At 38.7% G+C, this 25,962-nt stretch overlaps 2 protein-coding genes and 1 pseudogene across 12 annotated transcripts; all 3 read left to right on the forward strand.

The window, feature by feature from the left end:
* Positions 1–6,963: 6,963 nt before the first annotated feature.
* Positions 6,964–10,652, forward strand: LOC116918629. The gene is made up of 5 exons (XM_045178661.1): positions 6,964–9,468; positions 9,529–9,816; positions 9,881–10,060; positions 10,113–10,373; positions 10,456–10,652. The coding sequence occupies exon 1, from the start codon at positions 6,964–6,966 to the stop codon at positions 9,208–9,210; it is 2,247 nt and encodes a 748-aa protein (XP_045034596.1). The 3' UTR covers positions 9,211–9,468; positions 9,529–9,816; positions 9,881–10,060; positions 10,113–10,373; positions 10,456–10,652.
* Positions 10,653–11,151: 499 nt separating this feature from the next.
* On the forward strand, positions 11,152–12,201 carry LOC123476025 (annotated as a pseudogene).
* Positions 12,202–16,364: 4,163 nt separating this feature from the next.
* Positions 16,365–24,028, forward strand: LOC116930806. 11 transcript variants are annotated; one of them, XM_032938203.2, is made up of 24 exons: positions 16,365–16,601; positions 16,940–17,047; positions 17,122–17,276; positions 17,825–17,896; positions 17,975–18,307; positions 18,399–18,509; positions 18,606–18,702; positions 18,789–18,907; positions 18,990–19,413; positions 19,554–19,727; positions 20,182–20,268; positions 20,424–20,510; positions 20,711–20,782; positions 20,915–21,085; positions 21,166–21,296; positions 21,409–21,586; positions 21,661–21,926; positions 22,005–22,199; positions 22,289–22,533; positions 22,607–22,810; positions 22,888–22,968; positions 23,057–23,122; positions 23,203–23,395; positions 23,555–24,028. In XM_032938203.2, the coding sequence occupies exons 1-24, from the start codon at positions 16,523–16,525 to the stop codon at positions 23,735–23,737; spliced, it is 3,831 nt and encodes a 1,276-aa protein (XP_032794094.2). In that variant the 5' UTR covers positions 16,365–16,522; the 3' UTR covers positions 23,738–24,028. The 11 variants fall into 11 exon arrangements, with proteins under 11 accessions (XP_032794094.2, XP_045035312.1, XP_045035314.1 ...); XM_045179377.1 differs by having other exon boundaries at positions 20,185–20,268; XM_045179379.1 differs by lacking the exon at positions 20,424–20,510.
* Positions 24,029–25,962: the final 1,934 nt, after the last annotated feature.

Here is a 25,962-nt window from a genome sequence, read left to right on the forward strand (position 1 = left end):
ATATTTATTTTCTGTGAGTTAATTTTCAATGGCTTGGTTCCTGTAAGCTAAACGGAAAGCTTGTGCAAACAAACTCACGACTTTCATATATTTTATTCATTTTTTGTAATAAATTTTAAAATAAACCATCCGGCAAATAGATCATTACTCCTTTATTTTTTAAATTTTTCATTTTAAATGCTGGACTTCAAATAAAAATACGTTCAAGGGAAAAATTTGAACACGGTTAAGTTTTCCCCCTCTCAAGAAATTTTGACAATTAATAATGAAACTTAGTGATCGGCCCCAATTAGTTCTAATCGAGTTAACCGCCCCGCACCGATAAAGTGCATTCGGGGTTGAAATGAGGTGCCACTTTTTCAACCGGGGCGGTGCGGGGAAAAATTTGAGGTTAACCCGTTGCCCCGAAGCAATAAAAAAATGCCGTTCTTTCGGTTTAAGAGTAAAAATCGGGGCAAGCGGGTAGAACGAGCTATTATCGGGGTTGTTATCGGATAGATCGGGTCAATCGATAATGTTTTTTGCATTGATGAATCGATTGATTGCAATCCAATTGATTGCAAACCCCAATTGAATTCGGGGAGAAGAATTTTCCACCCTGAGCCACGCCTCCTTGGCCCGAAATGAGAAACCCGATTTGCAAAAAAGCGCCCCGATTGGCTCGAGGCCGATCCTTAAATGAAACAATTGAAAATCTTTTTGGCTGTTGGAAGGAGGTCCGTAGAATATAATTTTCGCACATCCATTGCACTTCCAAGGTGACTAGCCGACGGACATCCCTGGAACTACCCATTGAGTACATAGATATCTAACGGATATTCGGCCATGATTCGGACATCCGACGGCAGAAATGTGCTATATGGGGATAGTACTCCAGGAAAATTTGCCTTTTGCAGAAACTTTGCAGAAACTGAACGCATATTTTGCCTGGTTGGAAATTTAATGAAATCAGATTGTTTATTGAACATAAACTGACAAAACTCGCCAATAACGTTGCAAATGGTTGATTCTGTACGACAAAATTTGTCAGCAAGTAGCCTCATAGATCCTTGATTTCCCAAATACTGAAGATTAATATACAATATTTCAAATAGGGACATTGGTTCACACCCTCCATGAAATGTTACTTGAGATCGGAAATCATTATTTTGTAGATAGAGGAATATATACTGGAAAGTTGCTCTCGTTACTCTGAAGTGGCGAAAGAAGTCAGCATTAGAATAAAGGCTAATGACGTGCAGATACCCTACATGTCTTAGATGTCTTTCAATTCCATAGGTTCCGATCACAGTAAGTATTCCTTCATCTTCAAATTCTGAATCATCTTCCTCGCTACTCAATTCATCAATGTCATTAGAAACATACTGGGACAGCAATAGATACACCCCATATAGCACATTTCTGCCGTCGGATGTCCGAATCATGGCCGAACATCCGATAGATATCTATGTACTCAATGGGTAGTTCCAGGGATGTCCGTCGGCTAGTCACCTTGGAAGTGCAATGGATGTGCGAAAATTATATTCTACGGACCTCCTTCCAACAGCCAAAAAGATTTTCAATTGTTTCATTTAAGGATCGGCCTCGAGCCAATCGGGGTGCTTTTTTGCAAATCGGGTTTCTCATTTCGGGCCAAGGAGGCGTGGCTCAGGGTGGAAAATTCTTCTCCCCGAATTCAATTGGGGTTTGCAATCAATTGGATTGCAATCAATCGATTCATCAATGCAAAAAACATTATCGATTGACCCGATCTATCCGATAACAACCCCGATAATAGCTCGTTCTACCCGCTTGCCCCGATTTTTACTCTTAAACCGAAAGAACGGCATTTTTTTTTTATTGCTTCGGGCCAACGGGTTAACCTCAAATTTTTCCCCGCACCGCCCAGGTTGAAAAAGTGGCACCTCATTTCAACCCCGAATGCACTTTATCGGTGCGGGGCGGTTAACTCGATTAGAACTAATTGGGGCCGATCACTAAGTTTCATTATTAATTGTCAAAATTTCTTGAGAGGGGGAAAACTTAACCGTGTTCAAATTTTTCCCTTGAACGTATTTTTATTTGAAGTCCAGCATTTAAAATGAAAAATTTAAAAAATAAAGGAGTAATGATCTATTTGCCGGATGGTTTATTTTAAAATTTATTACAAAAATGAATAAAATATATGAAAGTCGTGAGTTTGTTTGCACAAGCTTTCCGTTTAGCTTACGGGAACCAAGCCATTGAAAATTAACTCACAGAAAATAAATATTATTCGGCATCTAATAATATTAAAAGCAAGTATACTTATGATAGGATTATAATTTCAAATAATAAAAAACTACTTTAAACTTAATAAATCATGCTGAAGTTTAAAATTCAAAAAATATTTAGCATAAATTGTTTAATTTCAATTTATATACCTCTGGTTTAACCTAAGTTCGACATCATCTTGACTTCTTTAAAATCCTGTATGTGATTTGTTATCGAAAAAGCTCAAGTGTTTTACAACAATTCGATTGTATTGTTCGAAAATGATACGTAATACATCTGTAGAATGGCACAGTGGAATAAGATTCGACTGTGATGCGGGAGACCCGAGTTCGAATCCTGGCACAGCCTAATGTTTTTTCATGAATAGATATCCAATACATGTCATATTTATAGCCAAATGGAAGCCCGTTCGGATATCCTTAGAATGTCTGACGGCGCTGTTTAGGGCGGTCAAAACCAAAAAAAATACATCCGTAGGACATCCAAATCGGATATCGGGCTGTCCGGAGGATATCAAAAAGATGTACTCAACATCCGACCCCGAGATCTGTCGGACATCCGACGGACTGCCTTGTGTTATGTGGGACTGTTCTCATATGTGTCATTTTCCCTATTGAAACGAAAAATATATTTCACTAATGCAGAAAAATAAATATAGGATATAAAACTTACAGAATTCTTAATGAAAAGAGGAGTAAAACTGAATAAATTACAAAGTGACTTTTTGTTTTGACAACACTCAGCTATTTACATTTGACAATAAACAATGGGAAATGAGAATAAACAGTAGCCCAGCACCTGACGGAAATAAATGCATCAACTACCATTTTATCGTCAACCCATTAACTTTTCCGTAGTTGAGCTGCACAGTTGAACCTTAATGTTGAAAACCATTTTATTGTCAACGCGGCAAAAACGTTAAACTAAAAAGGTAGAACTAACGGTTGACGCCAAAATGCGCCCTCAGTATGAGCATCCCCTCAAAAACTGCGCCAACTTCCATTTCTAGTTCACCTAGTTTGCTGTTAGGTTTGGCGCTCAGTACAATCAGTTTAAGTTAGAAAGCCTAACAGTGAAATGAAATAATTGACACAGTGCCAGTTGATCATTATCATTATATCCTCATTAATTGTATTGTTATTTAACAAATTTTATCATTCTCTATTATTTTTCGTTTAAAAATGTGAATGTAAAAGAAATACATAAACAAATCCCAATCTTGAACCTAGACTAGCCGTGATCGAAATCAATTTTTGATTGAACTCAACCTCAAACTCAAAAAATAATCGATCGATCACCTCATGTTTAGGGGATTTTAATCGCTATCAAACTCAAAAATTTTGATCAAACTCAAACTCAGTTTTACGACCAGTTTCTTGTTCTGCACGCCATCTACCGATTATAAATAGAATTATGATAAAAGATATTTTTTACGATGTCAACATTTTTTCTATCAAATTTAAAAAAAATTTATTTTTATTGACCGCTAGATGGCATAGATAGTAAAAAATGATCGTAAACTTGATCGCAAAAACTTTGATCGCGATTATACTAAAAAACATTTATCGGACGGCAAGGCTGCTTGGACCCAATTTAGGCAATTTTCTACAACTACAGTACCAGCCCTAAGTATCCGAACGCTAGGGCCATTTAACCCAGCGTCTTTTGGCGAATGGTGTGTAGCGCGGAGAGAGAAATGGAGTAGTAAAAATTAAAATAAAGCAACAAAAAAATTTTCTTGTGTTAAATAAACAATGAGCTATCCAGTACATTTTATTTTTATTTTTTGCGTACAAGATTTGTTGACTAGCATGTTTGTCATCAAATATCGAACACCGCTTCGCCCTATGGGGTGCCAAATGACACAGTGGCACGTTTTATAATTTCTTTGTTTTATAAAAAAAAAATATATATATTTTCTGATTCCCCAAATTATGCAGTTAAATTGTACATTCATTATGCTATATCCCCGTATCTTTTATTGTACTAAAACTTAAATAGTTTGGGAAAGGGAATTTTTTTACGTAAAGAGGGTACTAAGTTTTATCCGTAAAACATAGTTTGCCTGGTTTCCACTTGAGGCGCTGGATCCTTGTTTTCTTTTTTTATGAAGGACATTTATTTGCATGTTTTTCAAAAACGAAAAACAAAGAATCGCCTTTCGCCTTTTAAGGCGTGAATCCAGCGCCTCAAGTGGAAACGAGGTAAATTATGTCTGACGGGGAAAATTGTAGTACCCTCTTCACTTAAAAAAATTCCCTTTCCTAAAGTATTTAACTTTAATAATAATAACAGATACGGGGATATAGCTGAATGAATATATAATTGAACCAAATAGTTTTGGGAACTAGAAAATACCTCTTTATGTAAAAAAAAAAATTATAAAACGTGCCACTGTGTAATTTGGAACCCCATAGGGCAAAGCGGTGTTCGGATATTTGATGACTAGCATGCTAGTCACCAAATCTTGTAGGTTAAAAATTAAAAAAAATTGTACTGGATAGCTTATTGTTTATTTAACACTGAAAATTCTTTTGTTGCTTTGGGGCCGTTCACATACTACGTAGTGGGATTTTGGCGGATTTTTACCCCCTCCCTCCCCCTTGTAGTAGATTGAAGTGTTTGGGCTGACTCCCTCCCTTGAAATTACGTAGTAGTTCGCTCGGCCCCCCTAAAAAATATAGGCCTATATATATTTTGAAACTCAATTATTTCTATATTAAAAAAGTAAGCATTCTTTCTATCATTTTTGGTACAGTGACATATTGAAAATTAACGATGCAAAGTATTTTTCTGGTTGCCAGATTCTACTTTTCAACGGATTAATAATACATTTTGTTTTTACTACGTATCAAATCCCCGGGCTCCCCCCCTTCCCCCGTAGTATTTTGAAGTAATTTGTCGTACATAGTGAAAAATATTGTGAGAAAAAATTGATTTTTTATACCTTTTTATAATATTTTACGTATTTTTAAGCAGGAATTTTTTCTTTAATAGGACGTAGTGCCATAAGAAAACAAAAGGGAAAAGTTAGTGTTCGGATATTTGTGCACCGATATGCCCACGGGCGGCCGTAAGGCCTAAAAATTTGATAAACTTGTGTCAGGCCCCCTCTTCATTTCCTAGCAAAACTAAATTTCATTTTACAAAAATAAATTTCATAGCCTAACAGACATTTTTTAGACACATTTTCCCAAACTGCACAAGACATACGCCGTCATAAGAACCCGTGCTAAAATGGTCCGAAAACACGCGTTGTTCGGATAATTGTGGCACTTACTGTAAATGGTAGCGACTTCTGGTGGCCGAGAACTACATTTGAAAAGTGCGCGCGAGTGTGTACTGAATATAGTTGCCTACTACTTCTGTTAACTGAAATCGGTGCTCGGTGCCATCTTCGATTTCAATGCAAGGCCATCCCTGATTACAATCCCCGATTAGACCTTTACAGTAATGGTCCAGTTATAGAATTTTAGAAAGTTGCAAGCGTTCCGCCAAGCGTAAAGAGGGACAAATGGTGCGCCTCGTGATGAGGATAATCGATCCGTTTCGTTTCAGCATGCCTAACAATTTCCATAGTTCTCTCAACTGCCCTGCGTTAAACAGTCGTCAGCTGAAAGTGTTGTTTAATATGTGTAAATCTTTTAAAATGCCCGAAAATGGTTGCATTGGTTTGATTTTTTTTAAAGCAATGTTTTTTTAGATTTCCTGACTTTACTTTTTGTAAAACTTGAACTCTGTCACGTCTTGACTTGCAATTACAAATACCCGTATAGCGCAGGATGTCCAAAGGACGTCCATTTTAAGTCCCCACATCCCAATCGTATCCCAATACGTAACGGATTTAAAATGGACATCCGTCGGATTTGTGATATGGGGAGAGAAATCGACATGGAAAGGTTACATCCAATTAACATCCCACAAAGAATTTGAAAAAGACTTTATTGTGGGATGCAAAGCGTTTATTACAAATATTATATTCTGCTATAAATATTTATAAGAAATATTTTCTTTCTATAGATTTTTTATCTTGTCACTATTCAGTTTTTGGACTTAGAACAATTGCATGCCCTCATTGGACGATTCAGTGTGATTCGAATATTCGATATCGATCAATAATATTGATCGATACTTTATATAGTCACTCATTAAACAAAGGGAAAATATTGATTACATTTTCATAAAAAGATTTTTTTTTTTTTAGTTTACTAAATAACAATTTTTTATGTAGATAATTCAACTTTTTTCTATTTTGGAAAAAATTAAAAATTAATACGAATTTTGGCAACATGTTTCTGCATTCGTCGAAATCCAGACCCGCCATTACTTGTCTTGTCTTCGAGCGGGAGTGTGGTACAGTCACATACTATCTTTAGTGAAATTTTTTAGACTTTCTGTGTTGATTTTGAAGTGAATTTTCTTCAAATAAGTAACTCTTTTCTCGGATAATTACACTGCGATTTTTTCTACGATATTTCAAAGAGTCCATGGTATGTAGAATTCTTTATAATTGTAAATATACAAAATTCTCTTTTTTTCGCCAGCATGTTAAACGTGGTGACCATGTGCTTGCCTCGTGTTCGGCAATTTTTTAATTTTCAATTTTTTGGTTAACCTTACCTTATTGCTTCTTTTTTTTTGGTAAACTTCAAAACGCATTCCATTACTCATTTTAATGTAGTTCTATTTTTGTATATAGATTTCCTCGTGATGGCGGGTGACTTTGATTTATCTTCTAATTCATCGTCGAATTCTTCATCTCCATTTCGTTCCCCTGCAGCATCAACGTCATCATCACGATCAGTGATAACCAAAAAAGTAAAAACACAAATTAGATATAGGTCTTACAGTGCTAGATATAAGCGTAAAAGGGTTCAAAAAGAACTTAATTCCCAAATTGATATTCAAACTAAATGTGGGACGGCACCACCGATCCCTCATTTGTCATCAGAATCCGACGAGTTGTCATCAGATGATGATTTCTATAGCTGTGTTGATGTTGAATCGAGCGCATCATTTCAAGACTTTTACGATTCTGGTAGACTTAGTGATTTTACCCCTGATTCGTCAGATACTGATGATGTGGATTTTGATGATGAGGATTTTTTAGTACGAAATATTTTATTGAGACATTATGAAGACGGTAGTGGGAAACAGGAAATTTTTGACGACAATGATGTTGGAAATGATGAGCGTCCTACATTTAGGCAGCTGTTCTCTGTTTGGGTAACTATTTGGGGAATTTGTCAAAATGCTGTCGATGATCTACTGTCTCTATTTAGAAGTCAGTCTTGGGGATTAGATTTACCTAAAACGTGTCGGTCCCTTTTAAAAACTCCGCGTTCTGTCAATGTAAAAGATATACCGCCTGGGAAATATCATCATTTCGGAATTCTGAATGGAATAATACGCATACTAAATTTAATTTCAGAATCAGACATTCCATTTGAGATCTTTATTTTTGTCAACGTAGACGGCCTTCCAATCGCAAAAAGTAGTGGGAGCCAATTGTGGCCAATCCTAGCTATGATTTCAAATATTCACTTTCGACAAGTGTTTTGCGTTGGGCTTTTTCATGGTAGTGAAAAACCGCATTTCTCGTGTGAATATCTTGCCGATTTCATATCTGAGGCACTTAATCTATGTAATAATGGTTTTACGTACAAAGATCGCCCTCATATTTTAAAAATTGATGGTTTCATATGCGATGCTCCTGCTCGGTCCTTCATTTTGGGGGTTAAAAGTCATTCTGGTTACTTTGGTTGCACGAGATGCATACAACAGGGAGAATATCTTGGCAGGGTTGTCTTTTTAGAGCGTGACTCTCCTGCGAGAACGGATCAATCGTTTCGGAATCGCCAACATGAAGATCATCATGTCGGCGATTCCATTCTTGAAAGACTTGATATCGACATGGTAAAGGATATCCCCCTTGACCCTATGCACTTAGTAAAACTTGGTGTTAGTAGAAAATTACTCTTGACTTGGATTCGTGGCCCATTACAGCACAGACTGCTCAAGTCGCAAGTTTTAGTGTTGTCATCTCGATTAGAGGATTTACGAGATTATGTCCCAAAAGAATATCCGAGAAAAACCAGGTCATTAAAATTTGTTGATCGAATGAAGGCAACGGAACATGGATTTGTTCATTCTTGTGTCGGTCCCGTAATTTTTATGGATATTTTGCCCCCTCGCGTTTTTAATAATTTCTTGGTTTTTCATGTGGCTATTACTATTCTTTCATATCAAGAATTTTGCCATACCCAGAATGATTACGCACGGGATTTATTAAAATTTTTCGTGGAAGAAGCTGAAGAAATCTACGGGTCAGAATTTTTGTCTTATAATGTACACAGCCTCATACACCTTCCCGATGACGTTTTGCGTTACGGCTCACTCCCAAATTTTTCTGCATTTCCATTTGAGAATTATATGCAGACTTTGAAAAAACTAATAAGAAAGAGTGACAAGCCCTTACAACAGATAGCGAAGCGTTTGGTAGAGTTGGGAAATTTTGACTTTTCCAAAAACAAGAAGGAAGTGTCAGTTCACAATCGTGTTTTCCGTTTCGAGCATGACAAAGGCCCCTTACTGCCCGGTCTCCGCTTCCGTTCAATAATCCAGTACAGGGAATTGAGGGTGGGTCCATGGCATTTGACTTGTAAAATTCCGAATTCATGTATCTATCTGAAGGTTATGACTGTCTTTTGCATAGAAAACATTATTAAAACAGAGAACAACTCTTTATTTATTGGTCGGCGATTCAATCAAACAAGTGATCTCTACTCTTATCCTATTAGATTTTCTTGTTACCACATCTATTCTGTAAGTCTTTTATCTGATCGCTTAGAGGCCTTGCCAATAGATTTGTTTCAAGTAAAAGCTGTTCAACTTCCTATTCCTTCACGAAATGGATCTTTTGCAGTATTTCCTTTGCATTTTGAAAATCACCATTAAGTTTAATGAATTAATGTAGTATTTTGTAAATTTTTTGAAACCTTTTTTAGCCTAAATTTGCAATTGTCGAGGAAATCACTGAAGATGTTGATGATGTTGACAAGTGGGTGGAAGTTGTATGTGAGAGTTGGTTTGATGGTGAATACTGTTTATTTCCTCCGAAAAGCAAAGAAAAATATATTACGACTTATGTAAAAACATGTCATCAACCAGACTCAAGTTGGGTCAAATATCCTGCAAAATTAATCAAAACATATGGTGAGAGAGTAAGTCCTTAATTATTTCATTGTCCTGTGTTTAAATCTTGTATTCATTTAGCATCTTACGATGAAGCAAGACAAAAACTCAATAAAGCAGTTAAGGGGGATGATCTGTGTACAACCGACGCAGATGAAAGGAAAAAAACCAGAAAATCGCGAATGTCAAAATTTTCCCGAGAAGATAAAAATGAAGATGATGACATGGCAATCAATCGTTCAAAGAAAACATCTTTTAAAAGAATTCGGCAATTCCCGGCTAGTGGCAGCGAAGACGAAATGGCGAATTCTCCTGTTCCGCCAAAACCACCAGCAATTGCATTAGCCAATACCAAGCTTTCCTCACAAAGTCAGATTACAGTCCTTTACTTTTTTTTATTTTCGTAAACTAATGTTGTATAAACGTAATTTAGGCAATCTACAATCTCAACGTTCTTGCATCAAAAGAACAAAAAGTTTGCCATCAAACAGTAAGAAGCCAACCAGAAATGAGAATGTGAGATGCTTTCCTGAAAAGCAAACAGGTTTGCGAGATACAACTAGCAAGCCAAATGACTCGTTTAAAGACGACAGCGACATACTTTCGTTTTCAGGTAAATAATTGAAATATTGATTCAAAAAATTTTTTACGGTAATTTTGTACAGATCGAACTCATCATTTTTCCACCCGATATCGTCCTGTAAATTACGGGTATTCTGTTCCAGAATTTGGAGATGAAGGCGAATTTCAGTCAAAGGACACTGATTTGAACCAGTCAAACAGTAAAAATCCAGCAAACACCAGAATTAATCATGCGAGACATGGATCTGAAAAGCATAGTTTGCAACCTAATACGTCCAGCAACAGCATTGACACAATTGAAGATGATGGTAATATTTCCAAAAATATTCAATTACCGTTTTCAGGTGAATATTTAAAATACCAGCACTATCAATATTTATTTTTTTTTAACCCAAAATGTATCAATTTACAATTAATATTGTTTAGGCCAAGCTGTGCATTTTTCTACTAGACATCGTCCAGTAAATTACGGTTACTCTGTTCCATCATTAAGCGATGAAGAAGACTCTACGGACACTTGGACTTCTGCTACGGAACCTGAGAAAGCAAAAACCAAATCGTTTCATGAAAGTGACACCAATCATTCAGTTACTAAAGCAAAATTAGCGCTGTCATCAACAAGTATGGCAGGTAGGGCAATTTTCTTCAGATTTTTTGTATCAAATGGAATATAAATCTCTTAATAAGAATATAATATAGAAGATATAGAAGAGGAATATAATATTCTTCAAATATTTGAAGAAAAGCTCAAATTTTTTAACATTCAATCCACTAATTTTTTCACCGCAAGGCAGGTTTATTAGTTTTTTCACTGCACATAGCCGCAAATTCATGTCTACAACAACTTTAAAAAGAAATTTCCATTATTTAAACAATATTGAAGACAAATTAGCATCTTAAAGATCCCGAAAATCTCGACTTTTTAAATCTTTTAAACTTTTGAAATGTTCCGCATAAGTTACTTTTTTTAAAAGTTATTCCATATGAACGCTTAATTTAAGGCAAAACTCGTCAAGGCAATTACATGTTGCATAAAACAACTTTTCGACAACTATTATTAATTAATTTAACCGTTTTAAAACATTTTGCAAATTTTCCAATAATAGAAATCGTTCAACCTTGTCACAACAAAGCAGACAATAATTTTTGCTTAAGAAAGTCACGTCTTTTGCCACACTCAGTGTTTATTTCTTTAATAGCTAATTTCAAGCTTAAAATGAGCAAAAAATGCCGCAGTGGAAACACAATCCTCCGTGTAAAGCCCACACTATTCTTAGTCAAATGTTCGCAGACGGAAAAATTGATCCAGCAACCACTGCAAAAGCTGCATTCTCGTTTCACCCAGAATTTGCCAAGTTTACCATGCCGGTCTTTTACAACAACTTCAGGCAGCTTAGGCAATTGCATGGCCTCGAATGTATACCACATTTTATTATTCTCTATTTGTTTAGCAATTATTATATTTTCAGATATTTTTTATAGTAAAAAATTCCGAAAAAAGCTCATCGTCTGCCCTGAGTTGTTTGGAGGACTCGGCCAACTCTAGTAGTACCAGCTCTCTTATCGTTTCTCGCAAACGCCTCCGTGACGATCAAGAGTCTGACTTAAACGAGAAAATAGAAGATTTGGATAGCAGGATAATTCACCAGAACCAGCCGGTCCTGATGGCAGTTTATAAGGATCACTCATTAGCCGAGATAGTCTCTATCTGTGTTACGCTTCCTAGTGGTGTCACTGATATCCGCTTCACTCTTGATGGCACTGGGCCCGCAACGACGTTTGCTACCATTACGTACACCTGGCCTCAAGTTATGTTCGACATTGAAGGTTTATTTGCATCTGCCATTTTAAAAAAAACTATGACAGTCGAACACCCCAAGATCATAGCCCTTAAATTGGAACTAGAGAACAATAGACAACACATAGATAGAAAACCTCAGGGCTCTATGGAGATCTCTCTGCCTATTCCTGTCAAAACCGATCCGAACACTGTTAACTATAAGTTGGCTAAAGGAACAGATGGCGTAATAGTATTAATGGCTGATTTATGTGCATTCCACAGATCATATACAGCAATCAAACCTGAATTCAAATGTGATTTTGAAGAATTCTAAACTTCTAGTCGTTTTGGTTTATGTTTTTATTTAAAACAAATAAACTGACAGTCGCAAACCCTATTCGTACCTATTCGAATTTCTCTCATTTTACCGCAGCTCCTAGGTAAACCAGTGAATGAAGAAACAAACCCAGATTCTGTTTCTAGATTAATAGGCAACAGTTTGTCGCAAGACAGTGGAGCTACAAGTTCATACAAAAGGTATGAAAAGTGGGTAAAATTTACAAACAGGTCAGCGTTGTCCACTACTAGTGACAAACCTCCTACTACTTTGGAATGTGTATTGGATGAAGAATCAAACAATAGAGCAAGTGACTGACGCGTACCCCCAATGTTTTACGAGCGCACCTTGGTGTTTTAAGATAGCTTTTGCGGCTGGAAGCCATGGCCACCAGCCGCAATTTCTCTTTTAAAATAGTAAGGTGTGTTCGTAAAACAGTAAGGGTTACGCGTCAGTCACTTGCTCTATACCATTCCCATAACTGAAACTGCTGTTAGTGAAATTTGTGAACACACATTATTATGGCAATATTTGTTTCTTACACAATTTACACAATACAAATATTAAACTTTGTTATTAAATTCACTTTAGGAACTCGAAATAAACGTATTTCGATTTCACCATTTCCATGCTTACAACCGTTTACACTACAATACTTCACCATTTCTGAACAATCAAACAGTTTGACACGGACAGTTATTGCCTGTTTTATGTTTGACAGTTATAATGGAGAATAGGGTGGGTAATCTGCTAAGGTAAATAACCCCCTTTAATTAATAATAAAAAAAAAAGTTTTGGTAATAATTTTTGTATTACATCAGAATTGATAATCAGAACACGTTCCCCAAAGATTTTTCAATACAAGGTACTCAAACTTAATTAAATGTTGTTTTTTCATTTCCCTTCATAAATCATAAGGTCCGAGAGGAAAAAATACTCGATCGAAATGCTGACTTCGCAAATCAGCATCCGATCTTGGTCCACAGATTTCACCGGACGGTGAAACGGTAACGTAGTTGAACCATCTACCGGACAATTGACGCAAAATCACAAATTAACTGAAAAGTTGAGCTAAAATTTAACGCCAAAATGCGCATTCGAAAGAGCAATTAACCCTGTTAGGGTATATTGGTGTCTTTTTTACGTAAATGACTCCTATACGAACGCAGAAACATATTTTTTAAAATAACATTTTAGCATTTTGATTTATTATTTTTAAAGGCTAGAAATGATTTGAAAGTAAGCAAAACTTGTTGATACGAATCACTTTATACTAAAAGAATCCAGATCCGTTCAGCGGATGTTGAGCGTGGATGATCAAACCGCTTTTGGCGTTATTATACTTATTAGCGGTTTGGATTTAGGGAAGGGGTCATTTTTTTTTGGGGTGGGGGGAGGAGGGGTTGAATGATGGCTAGTAAAAGTGTCGTCTGCTTTCGTTTGACAACGTAATGTATTTGCAAGCTGCTGGTCGCACACGACTAGTCGAACTGTTGAGACGAATCGCTTCTTCACTTTTTTTATTTATTCTTTTTTCAATTTATTGTGGCACAAGAATCTAGTCAATAAGCATTGACTCCTTATTAAACAGTCGACTATACCCATTCAAGAAAGTGAAGGTGCGATTCGTCTCAATAGTTCAACTAGTCGTGCGCGACCAAGGATGTTGTGTATTTGACATTACTTCAAACGAAAATTAACCCTTTTTTCGGGATAAAAACAGATAAAAAACAACAAGAGGGACCTGCCGCCACACCGGCAACTCCTGGTTCCCTCTTGGCTTTCAAGAGGGTCCTTGGGGACCTTTATATTGCGGCGGTTTTGGTCTAAAAGTAATAATCTGCGGGTTTCATGCAAATTTTTACTTTTTTCTTGTCTTTGGTAGGAGGGTTTAGTAAAACTTGTTGATACGAGTCACTTTATACAAAAATAATCCCGATTCGATCAGCGTATGTCGAGCGTGGTTGATAAAACCGCTTTTGACGTGTTTTAGCGGTTTGAATGTAGCGGGGGTCGATTTTTTTTTGTTTTTTGTTTCTCAAAGATGGCTGTATAAGTGTTGTCTGCTTTCGTTCGACAACGTAATGTATTCGACATTATAAAAACACAAAGAGGAACCTTCCGTCACACCGGTACCTATTTATTAGTAATTAATTTTTTTTTCGTTTACCTTTTAATGTACCCGCTCCTTGTTTTGTAAATGTCTGTGTAAGCGGCACAAGTTGACCAGCGCTTGGAACAATCTTGTTTTTTGGTGGCTTTCTGACGGACATTTCTTCTTAGATCTATCAGTTTGAACCCGTGACCGGCTTACTAGCGGAAAGTGCTGACGCGACATACGTAAAAAATTATGTTCACTGTTGCGCCAGTACCTTCCGTTAGCTTGCGCTGAGCCCCAGCTTAAACCCAGGAGTCCAAAGAGGAGGCCTGGTTAAGTCTAAAATTAGTATCACGTTGGATTCTTTGACAAACATTTAAAATTATCGAACAAACGCGCCAACGCTGAATGTTTAAGTAACAATGACAGTAACTATGAATTTTTTTACGATTTGATTTTGCGAAAAATCGAATTCTTGTTTCTGCAATGGTTTTCCAGCAGTGTACAGTATCCTGCACAAAAATCCGAACACCGATTTAGTTTTTTAAAGCCACCTATTGGCAAGGTAGTGGGTTTTTTGTTTGTATTTCTTTAAGGGGGAGGTTAGACGGGGTGATGGACACGTCAGGGCAGGGTTGGGTAAGTCTAGACATTTAAAAAGTGCCTTAGGTATTGGCTTTAAGGCAGTTACAGGTCGGGACATTTTTGACCCCCAGTGTGGTGTTTTTTTAACGACAGTTGGAATTTAGGGCTTGGGCTTAGTAATGTTTCTTACCGAAACAATTTGCTTATGTTTCAGCTGCCTGTGAACATTTACGTCGTTGTCAATGGCGTAGGTGTAGCGTTTCTGAGTGTGATGCTGGAGATCGGTGTTCGATTCCAGATGAGGTTTTAAATAATTGTGGTTACGTTAAGAGAAATTATCGATTATATATGAAACAAATTTTTATCGGCAATATGTGCTTTTTTATATTTAATAATTAAAAATAATAAACCCCTTCGTTTTAAGTAATTAATATTACCAGCAATTCGAATGAGAATGTTATAACGTCAATATTTTGCAATTCCGTATCGGGAATCGAACACTGATCTACGGCGTCGCAATCAGAGCCTCTCACATATGCCATCGGTATTGACAACATTGTGACGGCGCTATCTAATTCATTTGGGTATAGATATCCGCCTAAGTCCAACATTTCCAACTGTCGTTTAAAACACACCACCCTGGGGTTGCAAAATGTCCCACCTGTTACTTGCCTGAAGCGTAATCCTTAGGCATAAAAATGTCTGCTTCCAACCCTGCCCTTGTGTCCTACCCCGTCCTCCTCTTAAGAAAACAAACCAAACCCTTTACCCCGCCTGGTGGCTTTAAAAATAATTTCTTTTAACTGTACTTCACCAAACTTTTTTTTTTATTTGAAGGAAAAAAACAAAAACGAAAACGATACGTAAAAAAATTAAATTTCCATTGGTTTTAGTCGGGGTTTTAGTTAATTAAATAAATAATGAAACGAAACCAAAAAAACAGGGAAAAAAATAGAACGAAATAATGAAACGAGTGTGAAAAAAGCTCAATTGAACAACACCACTAAAAGAAGCGCGGAGTTCCAGTGTCTGAAAGAATCGCTATTGATGATTTAATATCAGTAAGGCTCAAGCAAATTATTGGATCGAAATTTCTGAAACCTCTCAACCCAAGTTAGAGCTTCAATTTCTAGACATAGGCATGAATGTCTCTCTATAAGTCTTACCACGTCGGTCTCGTGATTTTAAAGTGGTTGGAGGTGTTGATGACACTATCTTATGGGCATCGGTAAAATTGCAAAGGTTAATTAACCACAGCTCTTATGTTTGATTTCCTAAATCTAGTGCATCATACGTAATTTGTCCTCTGTGCTAAAGATGGCGTTGTGGTGGGCAACTGGTAAAGCAGATTGCTGCACAAGTGATGCTATGTCGTATAGATAAAGGAGCGCACTGTTCATTCGACTGCACTTCCAAATCTTATTCTTATCCGGGTTTGAAAATGCCATCGCCTATCATTCACTTTTTATCAGGATACGTTGATAAGGCGGCAAAGGGAAACATTGGGACAAGGTATGTCATAGAGAGGCACACAGAAAAATGCAATTAGTTTGGGACTGAGATAATTAGGGAATAGTATACCAATACATTTTAGTCCCTTGACGTGACTATCCTTCATCGTGCGCGAAGAAAAACCTTGTAGAATTCGCCCGATAAACGCGTTTTGTGTGTTTTTGTTTGTTATTTGAATACCATGAAAGGTGACGCTTACATTTTGGTAACGGGACTCGTGCTTGCTGCCCTCGCCAATCTGCCGGAAATCCAGTCTCAAGGTGACGCCTTGTGTGTTTTCTTAAATATACCTACACGCTAATATATTCCATTTACAAATTTCTCGTTTGAAAGCGTGTGAGGAAGGAAAAGTACTTTTTTCCTCTGAGTTTTAGTTTAAGACTTTGAAGGGGTTAATTTTGAGAATGAGATATGCAAATTTATCAAAGAAACCCATTGAAAGCATCTATTTGAATTCACTGTAAAAAAATTATGGGTAAAAAAGCCGTTGCAAAATTCGTAAAAGAAAGGAAAAACTTTAGTGATCTAGTTGTATACAGTTTAAAGCTAATGCCTCTTTACTCAAATCGATAAATGTATTGTGGCTTATGATTTTCAGAATGCAAATTTTATGGAGAAATCATAAATGAATCCCAAGCAAATGTGAACATCATCGAAACTATACCAAAAGACAGAGTCATCTTAAGTTTAACAACATCTCCGGGATGTAATATCTACTTTTATATAATGACTCACGTTGGTAGAAAATGTTTCTATTAAAAAAAAAAAATTAAATTTTAGACGTGAACTGCTCGGATCTCTCTTCGGGTTCGATGGGGTTTTCGAAATATATAGGATACAGACAAACTCCGACTGCAACGGATAACAAAACGCTGGAATTGTTCATGGCTCAAGCGATTGGTGACGACCTTGACAACGGCGACATAAATATTGTGGTAAGGTAGCAAGGAATTTCTTTTTAGACATGGTTTTAGCAAGGTTTTGCGAGAAAAAGAGAACACAGGCGCAGCGCTTTCGACCCCCAATCTGTTGGATGGCCCTGTCAAAAACAGCGCAAGCTTCTCCCTATTTCCGGGTTGAAGCTCTTCCGGTAAAAAGATGTATCCCAGATGTCTAGTCAAGGGATCACCACTTCGGGAATTTTTAATTCAGTTTTTAAACACTTAAGCCCCATAAATTTGAATCTTTAATCCATCCAAAAGTGGTCACTTGTTTTAACTTACATAATTTATAATTTCAGTCCCATTTGAGAATTTCCTTTTGCTATATTTCCATTGACATGCATTTGTATTTTTTGTTCATCGATCTTTGTGGCGAAGTATTGTGTCGTTTCTACGGGTTTTTGCGATGTATTAACCTGAGCCAATCGGACAGCTGGTTTATTTTTTTATTGAATAAGTTAATTCTTCAAATCCTACTTTTTCCCTACTTATTCGATAACGACTACAGTTATTCTTTGCCATCTTTTCCCATTCATTCGCAGGACCAAAAGTATGCATTGTTGACAGGTCAATGCAAGCTATACTGCGAACAACCACCGCCCGTATCATTATACGTACGTAAAAACTAATTTCACTAACTGTATTGAAACATGATAACATATTCGTTTGTTGGCAATTCAATCACAATTTAGATTACCGTGGCTATAGAACCCGAAAACACCAAGCCACCGATATTCAGTCGGAGTTCGGCTAATTTGACTTTGGATGAAAACTATCCCATCGATTTAGATTTTAGCGATCTACTGATCGTTAATGAGCAACGGTTAAAAGTCTCTGATAAGGACCTCCCTCTCGAAAAACTCACTTTTGAGGTCAGCGATTCGCGATTCAAGGCATTGGAGCCATACTTTCGATACTACAATGATTCAAAAAATCAGTTGCGTGTTGAGTACGAGCCACGCATTGCTGTTAATCAGACGTTGAAAGCCGAAGATAGTCCCATCACGTTTAATTTAATAGCCAAAGTATATTGTCTATAAACCACAACTTTGTTTTTTCGAACAATTAATAATCTCGTATGCTTTGGCTACTTCCGTGTCGTATCCCGTTATGAAGAATAACCAAACTGAAAGTAACTTCATGATTACAATCAACATATCTCCGAACGATATGCACGACCCAGAATTTGAATTGCCATACTACACCTCTACAATTGAAAATTCTCAAGTAAATATTCCTTTCCTCTTCCATTCGATGACCAATTTGACTAGTCCTTCACGTTGTCTTTCTTCTCCTTTACATTATTCTGTTGTTCAATATTAGTTCACAGGATTGCTGACCGTTGAACAGAAAAATATTCTCGCATACGATGGTGACAAGAAAATCAATCAGGAGATCCGTTATGACATTACTGACAAAGGTACGACTTCTACTGCTGAACCCCCATAACTGGTGTTTCGGTATTTATAGTATACTACTTAAGATCTCAAATCAATTGTCCTCTAGATGGTCTTGAAGTAAGCATAAAGACCCAACAGCCAGGTAAAGGTGTCCCAATAGAAATAGAGCTAACGCAGCCTGTGGAAGGGTCGGCAACCGACAAAATGCGTTACGTCGTCATTAAGGTAGGCTTACATTGGTACTCACGTATGGAAGTCTTATCTGCGGTGCAGGTTCTGAGCTTGTTACGCCATTCAATTACCTCAGGCAACACAAATAGATGACGAAACTCGATACGAAACCGTCGTTCTCGCCGTAGAGCTTCCGCAAATCATAGTGACGACGCCAACTCCAACAACCGCGCCAACTTGTCCTCCCTGCTTGACTACCAGCACAGCCAGCCCGACAACGACAACCACCGCAATGCCATGTACTACCCCAACCGTACCGACTTGTACACCCTGTCCAACGGTGATGACAAACCCGACTACTGACGCAGCCACGTCGTGTCCGACGTTCGATCCCACTACAGATTGCCCAATAATTAGCACAACAAATTGTCCCGTTTGCTCGTCAACGACAGAGGCTGCCCAGACTACCCTGTATGCAAGCACGACCTCATCAACATCTCCTAGCAGTTCCACAATCATTACATCGACAACTGCTCAAGTGATGTCAACTACAACGGAAGGTACAGCTACCCCCTTATCCTCCTCACCAGACTTCCCTCCGTCCACCTGCGTTCGAACATCGTTTTCAGACTTTGTCGACTCAATGCATCTGACCGAAAACCCATTGGGTTTCTCCCTTTTCTGTATGATTGCTCAACAGGAACGACAAGTTGCAGTTGCCCTGCGTATCCCAGTGAGACCGTAACAGTCTGTCCAACAGAATGCCCAACGTGTCCGACAGAATGCCAAACATGCCCGACAGAATGCCCAACTTGTCCGACAGGAACTACCTTAAGTTCCTCTTCAGCTTCTACAGAAACTCCATCGTCGACGGGTAAGCTCATAGAGTTCGGGCCTTTATGAGCAATGCTTCTTTTGGCAATTCCAAAATCTTGAGCAAGATGGTCCAGATTAGGTATTATGTTAATTAAGGTCATGAGCAGATTTTCGAGGCCCCAGAGACATCTCAGATAATCATAATAAAAAAAAAAAAAAAAAAAACACTATAACAAATAAGGAAAAAAGAACCTGTGCTTTTGCAACGATTTACTACAGCGAGATACATGGATCGATGCATGTATACTGTTTTAGCAACACACGTCAGTCGCGGCTCTAAGTCCAAGACTTTGACCCGTGGCCTCAAAAAAGATCCACCTAACATACCCTTAACTAGGCAATGACGCAATCACGACAACTATGATGAAATCGCCTAGAAAGCGATATTAACTTTTCCCTTTTGTTTTTTCTTTGTTTGTTTTTCGTCTTTTCTTTTCTTTTTCCTCCATTAGTAGTTTCAACTTCAAACCCAACGATTTGCCCAGAATTGACGACTGTAAGTCCTTCGACATGCGACTGTCCCACAACTCCGTCGACAGGTATAGCCCTCAGCTACCTTCTCTGTTTAAAAAGCTCGACAACGTACGTTTAATTAGACGATGACGCAATGACTGTAACTAGGTGTGACTTTGCACAGAAAGCGATGGTCTTTTATTTCTGTTTCTGATGTTCTGTCTTTTTCTTCCATTGGTAGTTTCGACTTCATGCCCATCAGTGACTTGCCCCGAATTAACGACTGCCAGTACCCCGACATGCGACTGTCCCACAACCCCGTCAGCAGGTACAAATCCTTGGCTGCTATCTGTTTTTGAATAGCACTACATACGCCATTACATACCCTTTACGAAATGATGACGTAATGACCGCAATTGTGTCTGTAACATCGTCAAGAGTGCGGTGGCACAGAATATTTTTAATTCTTATTTATTTTTTATTTTATTTATTTTTTATCCTGTTCTCCTTCTCTTCCATCTCTACCAGCTTCAACTTCATGCCCAATAACTTGCCCAGAATGGACAACTGCCAGTACTTCAGCATGTGAATGTCCAACAGGTATAGGCCTCAGCTGTTGTCAATCTTTAAATCCGTTTTTGTTTTTGTTTTTTTCTATTTGTTTCCTACGACGATAGCTATTTATTTCGGCAAAAACGGATGCTGAACGTACCTTTGTTGTTTCCTTTGCAGTGACGTGCCCAACAACCTCTACGCTGACGCCAGAAAATCCCACTGTGCATTTCGACAAACAGCAATACGCGTCCGAATTGGTGGAAAACTCGCCCGTGCAAACTTTTGTGGTCAGGTTGAACGCGGAGAGCACCTCGGCTGACGAACAACCGGAATACAGCTTTGCGGAAAGTAAAGCAGCAGTAGGCCAGGCCTTGACATGAAACAATTACGGTATACTTGATAACTGAGTGTTTTTGCGTCTTTGAAAGGCTACGACACCAGGTATTTTAGTGTCGATCCCAAAACTGGAGTGGTCACCACCGCACAATCTCTGCCAATTGGCAATTATTCTTTGGAGGCCATTGCCGAAATTCGTAGTGGTGCCAAAGATTATACTCGGGTAAGAATTCACCAGCATTTAGTAAAAAGAAAAGGAAAAAACAAAACAAAAAAACAAAAAAACAAAAAACAAAAATCAAAGAAAATAAAATACCAACATATTTTATTTAAAGATCATCGTCTCAGCGGTCATGGGAACCTTGTGCGGCGGAACCCAGTTCAGCTCACCTCTGTACGAATTTCCTGTTGCTGAGCGAACAACAGGAATCGTTGGTCAAGTAGAACTGCGATCGACCGAGGACACCGTGTACGATTTGACGATCGCATCGTGCAACCCGCCGTCCATGATCGGTAGCCTTCAAATGCCCTCAATAGCTCCCCTACCCCGGCCAGAAACATCCCAGTTTACTTTTCAAGCGTTTTAGGTGATTTTGAGGTGAAGCCAAACGGAACACTGATCGTCGTTAGGCCGTTCAGTTGGACAGTGACGCTTCCGAAAATTAGCATCACAATCACAGTCGTAAGCCAACGGAATGTGAGACTAACACCGATTTCGACAGTGGTCAACCTCGATGTCTTGGATGTTAACGAAGCGCCAGAATTCGTTGGCTATGCTTCTTCTGTGGTGGTCGGCTACCCAGAGCGGACCTACTTTGATCCTTCAGTTCAAATGCCACTCTACGCAGTTAAGGTAACGACCACCACGTTTGTTTGGATCTTTTTCATGTTTTCATAGTTGCCGCACTTAACTTGCGTCCAAAAACTGCAGGCATTTGATTCCGACAGCCAAGAAAACGCTAGTCTCAGTTATCATTTGGCGAACGAATTTGAATTTTTCGATATCGATGTACTGACTGGTTCCTTGTTTGTCAGAGGCGTCGACAGCCTTGATTCGACTTCTAGCCGCACGGTTCAAGTGCTCGCCAGAGATAAGCACGGCCTGCAGGACAGCCTAAACATAACTGTACGAACATTATCGACCAGAAGGCCGCTATCGCCGTCCGGACATTAATTGACTGCTATTGTTTCATTTTATGCCGGTGCTTTTCTCAGGTGAAATCTTTAGGCGACGATTTCATCGCGCTCATGAAAGCCAAAAGCGACACCGACACCTTGACGGCCGAGACGGTCGCCAGCGATTTGAGCCGCATTCTAGGCTATCCGACGGTCGTTTTGCGCATTGAAAAGGGTCCCGACAGCGGCGGTAGTGTCAAACAGCTACGTAATGGCTACGCCTACAGCGTAACTCTTTACGCCGTAAACAACACGGCATTCATCGCAAGGGAGGAAATCGTTAAGTGAGTTTGATCAATTCAATGTTGTCATCGGGCATAAAGATCACCAACCAGATTTTGATTGTGAATCCGAAAGGAAATTGGATCAAGCAAACACTAATGGCTTGAGCTGGACCGTCGATGGAAGCTTAGCTGCTCCACTAGAATACGAAGTTGACACTATTGTTGGCAACTTGACCAAGGAAGCGCAAGATTACGAAATCGCCACCGTTGTCTTGGCGACCTTGTTCGGAGTGACCCTCATCCTTATTGTAGCGTACATCATTTACGCCCGAAAATTGTACGGTCTATAGTAATCGCCGACGCCGAATCTAAGTGCGACGATCCTAAATCTATGTTTTCTGTACGATGTTGTAGCGACACTGTGGAACGTCCATGGAGCAAAGCTGTCCAGGCTGCGTCACTGGAAACAGAGAAGAAACACTGGGATCAGCGCTCGTAAGTGCAATAACGGAGCCTGAAGAAAAAATAGAAAAAAAGCGTTTGCATTTCAATAATTTCTCGTGAAATTTCTACCTAAACTTAGGGTCGTTATGTCGAGCGAGATGGATGACGAGCAAATATTGGAGTCGAAAATCGGTAGCTATAACAGGTGACGTGCTGTTTCGTGACTATATTTCATGTGCACTCAGATTCAGAACTAGACGTGTTCAATCGTTAATGTATATGTAGCGCATTGTCTGGAGTAAGCAACGAAGGAGCGGCACCACCACCTACCATTCGCTTCGTGATAAGGAAAACTTCCGCCGACGACGTTGAACAGGCGCAAACACCTACGGAAGATGAGGCCTATTGTCCTCCAACCCCTCTTCCGAAGAAAAGTATTTTAAAAGATCCAAATGCCACGGACAAGAACAACAAACAGGTACTATGAGAGAAAAACAAAAATTATTATAAAAAAAAAAACAAACAAACAAACAAATAAATAACTGGTTCGGGCGGTACAATCATGACCTACAACGTATTTGGTTCGAAAACTGCTCATTTCCGATTGACATTGGAATAATTCTATCCATGCTTATAGAGGACGGAGGGCGATAGCAAATTAGAGGACGCCAGTGCTGGCGTCAAGTTCAACTCGACTCCGGAAGTGATTGAAGTGGCTGCCACCACGTCTGACCCTCCAGTCAAAGGGATTAATTTCTCCGATTTCTCCGCCGAAAGTAATGACGCCGTTGACGACGACGACGAGTTCGAGCAATTCTAAATCCTGTAAAATATGACATTTTATTTGTTGTTTCCTTACTGCAATTGTTGACTATGTTTTACGGTTACGTATTTGGTGGTCTTAGATCTTTGCCGATTTCCGTAGACAAGGCAACGCCGTTACTAATATTCTTACAGCACCATTTTTACACGATATTAACCATATCTTTACACAGGATAATTGTATTTACATAACAGAGAGGCAGGCCCCTTGGAACAGGTGCCGCAGAACCGGTGTTAATTTTGTCATCGTATGTGTGAATTTGATCAAATAAAATATGCCGAATAATGACCGTGGCTGTCTAAATGGCAACGGACGTGACGTTACTTAGCAACACGAATTGTATTGCACGACTGAGTCACTCACAACTTGCAAAACATTAGTGAGGCCTTCAACGAAAATAAAGTGATAACAGTCACAGAACCAACAGGAGGACGAAAGAAAGATGGGCTTCGGTGATACAGCCAGAGCTTTAGGTCTACTGCAGATTACGACATGATTATTATTTTACGGTTCGTGTAACGAATTTCGCAACACTGTTCGAGCGAAAATACGTTTTCGCCAAGTCACAATCCTCAGTAAAGTAAACGCATTAGAAACGACCAATGTCGGCCGAAGTTGTGGGACGGCACACTCAACTAGATTAGATCAGTAGCGACATTCAAAATTCACATAAAGTAGTAAAAAATGGTATCCACTCTTTTTGAATTGTTGGTTACAGCCAGAAAGCATCCAGCATAAATCTATAAGATTAAACAAACAACCAAACACACAAACAAACAAACAAAATTGCAGTATAAATCAGTTAGAAGTGCATGTAAAGAGAAGAGAAAAGTCAACGACAGGACGGCGCCCAGTGATGTGTCCGTCTGCTTCCTCACTGCCTTGTGCTCGCTAGTCACTCCTCACCCCTGCTCACCAGCCAGCCGCCTTCCTCGTTTGCTGACATATCTTCTCTCTCATGTCGTCGATCAGTTACATTTTCGTGCGAAGTCTTCATTTGTTGTTTTGCCATCGTTCCCACCATCAGGCAACGAGAAGTGCAACCACCGCGACCACACTCTTCACCTCCTTTCTCTCGCATAAAACATGCATAGACAGGCACAGACCGTCCCTCTCACCCCTCCCTCCTCCGTACGACGATGCGTCTCCATTACCAAATGCTAATGATAGACATTACGGCCCTCCTCCTGAAAAAAAAATAAATACTGTAAATAAATAAATGAAAGAAAGAAAAAAAAAAGGAAAAAGATGAAAAAAAAAGAAGAAAATAGTCGACTGAAATAAATAGTGTGTGTGTGTGTGTGTGTGTCTCTACATGTCTATATGTCTAATGTTTAATGTACAGACAGTATATATTATAAATAAGAAAAAAAAAATCAAGGACAAAAGCGACCTCAACAAGAGGATGTCGTTCCGGCCCCTTCGGTGATGGATTGATTCGAAGCTTGGAGAATAACCCAAAACGAGGGACAGCACAGCTACCTACCTATGTATACCTATCTATCTTTATCTCTCTCTCTCTCTCTCTCTCTTTTTCTTTCTCTTTCTCTCTTTCACTCTCTATCCATCTAGCCATATGGCCTATCCATCTATACACATTTAGTAACTTTCAAATTCTCCATGCGAGACGCTCAAGTTTCATTACTGACTCGTAAATTTTCCGCTTCCTTCGAACCAAAACAAAACACTAGCTGGCATGGACGAAGACGAGCAAAAGGGATAGAAAGGAAGGTGACTACAATGTCTGGGGTGGAAACGGGAAACAACTCTTGGCATTTCATGGTCCATCACTGCAGGAGCTCCAGACCACGATCTACTTGATTTAAAGCTGTCAGAACAAAAACAAAATATATATATATAAATCTCTTTCTTCCTCACCAAAAAGAAACTCGAAGCTTTTTTCGTCGTCCTGTCGACCGTCGCCCTTTTTTCTTTTCTTTTTTTTTTTTATTTATTATTATTTATTTATTTATTTTTATTTTGTGTATATGTGTGTGTGTGTGTGTGTGTGTGTGTGTGTGTGTGTGTAAATGTCTGTTTTTGTTTTGGTTCCTTCTTTTCTCTATCGCTCTCATGGTGTTGTGCCTCTGGAAATAAGAATGCGTGACAAATGGTGAGTGGTGGAAATGGCCTGAAGACAAGGAGCGAGGGCTCGTGCCCAGAGTTTGATGAGGTGTGTTCCTCTTTTTGGACCTTTTGGGATTTTGATTGATATCGACTCC

The sequence above is a fragment of the Daphnia magna genome, linkage group LG9 (assembly GCF_020631705.1).
Source record: "Daphnia magna isolate NIES linkage group LG9, ASM2063170v1.1, whole genome shotgun sequence".
Taxonomy (NCBI): Eukaryota; Metazoa; Arthropoda; class Branchiopoda; order Diplostraca; family Daphniidae; genus Daphnia; species Daphnia magna.

Excerpts from the sequence above, each read along its gene's own strand:
- LOC116918629 (XM_045178661.1), top strand. The coding sequence starts at position 6,964 with ATGGCGGGTGACTTTGATTTATCTTCTAATTCATCGTCGAATTCTTCA.
- LOC116930806 (XM_032938203.2), top strand. The coding sequence starts at position 16,523 with ATGAAAGGTGACGCTTACATTTTGGTAACGGGACTCGTGCTTGCTGCC. Across the intron at positions 18,308-18,398 it reads CGTTTAATTTAATAGCCAAA|AATAACCAAACTGAAAGTAA; the intron begins GTATATTGTCTA and ends CCCGTTATGAAG. Across the intron at positions 19,728-20,181 it reads AGAAACTCCATCGTCGACGG|TAGTTTCAACTTCAAACCCA; the intron begins GTAAGCTCATAG and ends TTCCTCCATTAG.